At 37.3% G+C, this 6,760-nt stretch overlaps 1 protein-coding gene across 1 annotated transcript; it reads right to left on the reverse strand.

Annotated features, from left to right (window-relative positions):
• Positions 1,114–2,406, reverse strand: LOC109849138 (pathogenesis-related protein 1-like). The gene is made up of 2 exons (XM_020418947.1): positions 2,139–2,406; positions 1,114–1,565 (listed from the first exon to the last, which is right to left on the reverse strand). The coding sequence occupies exons 1-2, from the start codon at positions 2,323–2,325 to the stop codon at positions 1,276–1,278; spliced, it is 477 nt and encodes a 158-aa protein (XP_020274536.1). The 5' UTR covers positions 2,326–2,406; the 3' UTR covers positions 1,114–1,275.

A 6,760-nucleotide genomic window follows, 5' to 3' on the forward strand; every position in this document is an offset into this window, starting at 1 on the left:
AAATGAACAAAAGAAAAGAATATCAAATAGGCTTCACAAAAGAGCTCTCTCTTCTTGATTGGTGCTATGAAGATTGATGCATCTAATTGGCTTGAAAGACTGTTCTTATATAGCCTTGAAGATCCCAACTCCTTGTTGTCTAAGGAATAAGAGTTCTAATAGCAATAGAAGTCCACATGTCCTAAAACCCAACAAGAGTCCAAGTAGGAATAAATCTATATGATTGGTTGTGCAAAGTTTAAAGTAAGTAGAACTCTTGATCAAACCAAACCAACATAAAAAAAAACTCCCAAAGTAATATGGATTTAGTATTTGAGGCAACCTATAACAAAAGAGATATGTATCCTCTTTCTTGTTGATCAACTTAATGGCCTTCAAAGAATCAGTTTCAAGAATTATCCGCTTGTAACCATTATTCTATGCAATGACTAGACCTATGGAAGTTGCTTCTAATCCATATTCCTCCAAAATCTTTGAAGTACACCAAATAATCCTTCGAGTTGAAATATGTATCCGTGCTTGAAGAAAAAAGAAAATTATTGTATCTTCATCTTCAAGTAATAAAGAAAATTTTCAGTTGTCTCATGGATGTCATCACATTGCCAAACCACATTAAAATCTTCTTATTTTCTATGATTTGATCATTTGTTCTTAATTTTTATCAAAAAAAAAAAATCTAGAATAAACCCTAAAAGTCGCAACATAGAACACCCAATCCAGGTTGGATTATAAAAGGAATATTAACATGGATCTGTCTGCTGGAACTTAAAAATTCTAGGGATTTATTTTATAATATCAATACATTGGGGATGGGATGGAGTGCGATGCTGAGGTAGGATTGGGGACTATTTCAAAATATCCATTATTTTGGGGCCAGTGTGGTTTACGTTCCAATTTGGTACGCTAAACTCATGTTTGGGAAAAAAAAAAAAGGGTCGGCCTTAAACTTGTTTTGAGGTCAAATTTTGGCCTTAGACTGTTGTTGTTTTCTCTCACCCAAACATAATTGGTTTGGCCTTACGTTCTAATTCTTTATTATTCCACTTTGTCATTCATTCGCAAGATATATAGTTCTTGATATATAATCCGTACAAGACAGTATATAACAAAAGAAACCTTATCTTATTTATTTGTTATTGCAACAAAGAAGCGAACAACGCATTGCTTTCGGGCACATACAAACTGATGACGCTCACGCAACATAAAGTTACAATTCCAGTCAAATTCCTCGTTATTCAAACGCATACCATCACAATAGAAATATAAGCACTGTATTTAAGCGTAGGCAGTTGGGTTGGCCAGGAGGTAAGCTTCGGCTGCCTTCATGTGGTTTGTTATCCCCTCCTTCGCCTTTGCACTCTCATCGGCGACACCAGGGAGAATCTTGTAGGTAGCGGTCACCTTGACGACGCATCCACCATTGCTCGAGGGCTCGAACTTGAAGTGAGTGGTGGCAGATTCGAACATCTTACCCAAACCTCCGCCTTCCACAAGGGTCTGCTTCACCTCGAACTTGTCATGGTCTATGAAATCCAGGCGTTCCTTCACATAGCTGAAAGGTAATGCTATACACACGAAAGGAAAAGAAAAAAAAATTAGGATTTGATATTAAATCAATTCTACTAGTGAAATTTAATATTTTTGTCCCTGTAACAAAGTTGTCTCACGTCCATTTGGTTGTGTGGTGTATTATTTGGAAAAAGGCTTGGAGTGAAATTTAATCCCACATCGGATAGAGAGTAAGATGGGTAGATGGTTAAATATGCTTGTACTCATGACTCAATAAGGATTAGCTATTTTGAGTTAATTATGTCCAAGTAGATTATCAATGGGCCTTTATAAAAGCCATAACAAATTGGTACCACAGCCGAAGGTTCAAGGGGCCGTTTGTTGGATACTCTCGATGCTACGAGATTCTGTTGTTGCATGAGTGTGAAATTTAGTCATGCATAGGATATAGAGTAAGATGGATGGATGGTGAAGTATGCATGTACTCATGGCTCAATAAGGATTAATTCTTTTGAGTCAACTGGGTCCAAGTAGATTAGCGACCGAGTAAAGTGGACCTAAAAATGTAATACAAAATTTAAGAGAAAAGCGTAACCAAATACACATAATTAATAGGTTAGAATTCTTACCGGGGTTGTTAATCTTGATCTCTCGGACGGCTCCAACAGCTCCATCTCCAGACACCACAGAACCACTGGCGATGAAATCGGGCGCAATCTTAGGGCCGAGGTTGTGCCAGTCCAGCATTGCAGCCTTGAACAGCCTCCCTGCGGGGACATTGGCAGCGACCTCGTGGCTCCAGCTTCCCGAACTCATGTTTTCCTATCCGCTGTTACGTACTAGCAATGAATGTTTGGTTTGCCTATTTGAGAGATGGACGTGTAAAGAGCTGGGCGAGATTGGGCGTTTTATATATAGAGTTTTGGAAATGGTAGGTGGTCACCAAATTAATTAGGATGGGTGCCAATGTTTCAAAGATTTTCTCTAATTCTAAAAAGGGTGCATGCCCATCCAACGTGAAGGTTGGCTGCATCTGACACCTTAATGAGGAAAACAGGGAGAACGGTTTATCTTTGAAGAAAAGTCAATATTTCAACATGTGCTGTGGGGAAAATATGATTTGCTTTTCGACTTGTAGTAGGCTTCTAGAATTTAGCATTTTGATATTCTTTCCCCACTCTTATTGTCAAGAGGGAAGCTAGTTCGTCCCGCTGATCGAATGTAGACACGAAGTTCATGGCAAAATACAAGCATAGGTTAGATTTTGTTGGAAAAAGGTAATACATATACATTTGACTGAATTAACAACTTTCGCATACGGAGATTCTTATTAAACCAAACTAGCTTACGCATAGTGTGCATTCCTCACACGACTTCACATATTTGAAGAAAAATTAAGAATTATTTATTTCCATAATAGATCATAACTAAATTAAGAATGAACAGCTTAGGATAATGAAAGGAAAAACAAGGTAGAATCAAAGTAGATAATGAAAGTCAAAGAACCACACACAAGGTCAGGAGGTAATTTCTAGGATTCCTTTTTCTTGACTAATTTCGCAATCATATCTATTATCTTCTGTAGTTCTTTGACAATAGCTGCAGGCACATCAATGCACCTTCTAGATGGAGGCTAGCTGAAAGAGATGTTGGCAAAGAAGGCACTTGAGCATTTAACCATCTGTAGATCCATGTCTAATGGACTCTATTATATTAGATTTTTGAGGTTATATACATGTACTGTACGTTAGAATATAAAATTAAAACCCTCAAATTTAATCATAATTTTAGAGTTTTAATATAATGACAGAGATTTAAGATAACATCTGAGCAACCTAATTTGAACCTAGGTTGCCACAAATCTAGAGTTGATTAAAAAAATTTGATACCGCTCACTTCGTCTATGCTTTTGAAAAAGAGAGGTCAATCAGCGAGCATGTTAGAATATCTACATTTTTTAGAACATCTTACATCTAGTTATTTTTAGTAAGAAAGCTAGTAAGGTGGATATATGGTTAAATATACTTGGACTCATGACTTAAATATGATTAATGTTTTTGAGTCAAATATGACCAAATAGTTAGCCAAGATCATCTTCCTAATATGCATTTTCAACCCTAATAAATTGGTATCGAAGCCCATGTTTCAATGGGCCTTTGTTTGCTCAAAATGGAGCGTACATTATATTACGTTATATATATATATTTTTTTTTGGTAAATGAAAACTTTTATTCATCAACCATATATGAAATTATATACATCTCAAGAATACTCAGCATATTCGTTGCTGAGAGCTCAAATTGAACCAGATACACACCTCAAAAAAGAGAAAAACCTGGGGGGTTGTTGAAGATGATTGTAGAGGCTTCATACTTTATGACATTTATCAAGTGGTTCGCGCTAGTAAACTTCTGCGCAAAAATTCTTGCATTCCTCTCTCTCCATATGCAGTAAATTGAAGATGTCAAAACTAATCTTTTAAGCTTGACCTGTAGAGCTTTCCCTCTCATACTTGAAAACCAACTCCAAATATGTCTCCAGCTACAAGATTTCTTTTTGAAATTCATCCAATCCATGATTGAGTTCCATATGTAGGAGGAGAATGTGCATTCAAAGAACAAGTGGTCTCTCGACTCAGTATTTGCCCCCGTGCACAGACAACACAGGTTAGCACTGATTATTCCTCTCCTCAGGAGTCTATCTTGCGTGAGAAGCCTGTTTTGAATCGCCAGCCAGCTGATGAAAGCATGTTTGGGCACATTGAGACCTCCCTACACAGTTTTATGCCATGGAACTGAGTTAGCAGCTGGGGATAGTTTTTTGTATAATATCGACAGTTTTGGCTTTAAATTCTTGCAACTTGACATGATAAGGTTCTTGACATTTTCAGCTCCTCCTAATTCAACCATCACCTTATTTCTTATTCTTAATAATTGCTTCCTCATCCATGAGTCTTCTGATCTAGCTTCGACCTGCCAGATATCTCCATATTTGAGATAGTTTTCATGAATCCATTTAATCCAAAGAGATTCTTTGTTTGAGTGAATAAACCATATACTTATTAGAGCAGAAGCAGTATTCCAGATTTGAGCTTAATAAATCCCCAAACCACCTTATTTCATTCCTAAGCAGACCTTGTCCCAAGCTACAAGAGACATCTTGGAAGAATACTCATCTTTGCCCCACAGAAAGTGCCTACATATCTCATCAATCCTACGAAGAACTTTTGCAGGTAAAATGTAGTTCGAAGTCCAATAGATAAGCACTCCAAGGATCACACTTTTAATTATCTACAATCTGCCTGCATATGTCAGTTTCCTATGTTTTGTCCAGCTTTGCAGTTGCCTTGTGATCTTATCAAACTGGGGAATGCAGTCATTGAAGGATAATCTTTTAGTAATTAGAGGAACTCCCAGATACTTAATAGGCATTGATCCCTCTGCAAAGCCAAGAATATTTGCAATTTCTGTTTTAACTGAGTCCTCTACACCTCCATAAAAGATAGAGCATTTATCAGGATTTGCTTCTAATCCTGACACTTCAGCAAATGATTTAAAGCACTGGTAGAGTTTTTGCACAGAATAAGTTTCCCCTTTTGCAAATAATAGTAAATCATCGAAGATCAACTTGCGTCATTGATGATTTTCACTCCAAAAATATTCATAGCATCGGTAGGCTTCTCAACTATTGATGGTCTCTCGACACCATCAATGGTTGAGAGGTATCATTGATGGTAAAGATGGCATATTGCATATTTTCAGACTTAATCTCAGTCGTTCGTTGTTTACGATATCTCCAACCTCTACCATGTTTAGGATATTTCTTTCTTAACCTATTGGGGAGATTGTATCATTGAGAGAGAGAGAGAGAGAGAGAGAGAGAGAGAGAGAGAGAGAGAGAGAGAGGGATGATCAGGAATTCTAGGGTTTGGTACTTGAGAGATAGAGCTGATAGTTTTGATTTCCTGGGACCTCATCAAACTCTCAGTAGTCGTACTCAACATCTTTATATTGTTTCAGCGAGAAAAGTTACCGTCAGTTTGATCTTTTTCATCATTCTTCATCAACTAGCTTATATCTTTCAAGGGGTAGTTTGCTTTATCAAAAGAACCGTATCATCATTTTTTTTATTCTGAGCTTACTTGTTTGTGTTTGGTTTTGTTTTGAACTTCTTTACAGTGTATTCAAGTCTATTAAATTGAGAGTTATGACTAGTTAGGACTAAGTGCTATTCATTGCGGGAGTTAGGTTGGATGATTGGTTTTGAATAGATTCTGGGGTGCAGTCTTGTAAGCTGTTGAATTGGGCTTGGTTTTTTTATTCAGGAGAATTCTTTGTATAGTGAGAAAACCACTTCATAAGAAGGAAGATTAGACATATGATTGCCACTATAAAATCTCATGTCTTTTTTGGTTAGTTGTTCTTAGTGATTATTTTATTGCTTTATATTGTTTGTCACTTTTATTTTATATATTCTGCTGCATACTTTGTGCTTCTGATGAGTAACAATAGCAATCTTATTCAACCCCCTCTAGGCTGACATCTCAGTCCTCTTTGAACTCCATTATGATTTTCTATTTAAACAAAGTATTTTAAATCTCAGAGGTAGTACCTTTGTTGATGTCAATTATTAAACAAGGGCTTTATGTTAGAGTTATGAGAGTGTTTAGGGTCCTCAAACTTCTTCAGATGATTGGTTCCAGGGCCCGTTGTTCATCCCTGCACATGAAAAACTTGTGAGATGGTGAAGTTGGGTTCTCTGGTTGTTCTTCCAACGATCAAGTTAGTATTTTTATCTTGAGGGGAAAATTAAGGACAAAGTGTGTAAGTAGTCATTAAGTTGCTAAAACGTAGAAGAAGTTACCTCATGCAGTGTAGCGCTCTTTTATACAAGATTAGAGGGGTATGAAGGTAACTATGGTCGAGTCCAGGCAGGCTGCTAAGTCGGCAGGTACCTTCCTTGCGTTAGTCGTAGAAGAAAGTGAGTCATCTGGTTACTTAATAAGAGAATGACAGTAGATGCTTGGAGCTTACTGAGACCAATGAGTCATAAAGACTATGGGGGTTAGAGGAATAATGATTTTGTCGGAGCAGTTAATGTGAGAGTAGTCAGCTAGCGAGAGGTTCGAGGTAACTGTCGCCTCTCTGTATGTTTGGTCTAGGAGCGAGAAGCACTATTTTTTGACTAGGCTACGCAAGTTGTCGGCGCATAAGATCAGCCGAGTAGGGTGGCCGACAAGTACCACTTTTTA

The sequence above is a fragment of the Asparagus officinalis genome, chromosome 7 (genome assembly GCF_001876935.1).
Source record: "Asparagus officinalis chromosome 7, Aspof.V1, whole genome shotgun sequence".
Classification (NCBI taxonomy): Eukaryota; Viridiplantae; Streptophyta; class Magnoliopsida; order Asparagales; family Asparagaceae; genus Asparagus; species Asparagus officinalis.

Excerpts from the sequence above, each read along its gene's own strand:
- LOC109849138 (XM_020418947.1), bottom strand. The coding sequence starts at position 2,325 with ATGAGTTCGGGAAGCTGGAGCCACGAGGTCGCTGCCAATGTCCCCGCA. Across the intron at positions 1,566-2,138 it reads GATCAAGATTAACAACCCCG|CATTACCTTTCAGCTATGTG; the intron begins GTAAGAATTCTA and ends TCGTGTGTATAG.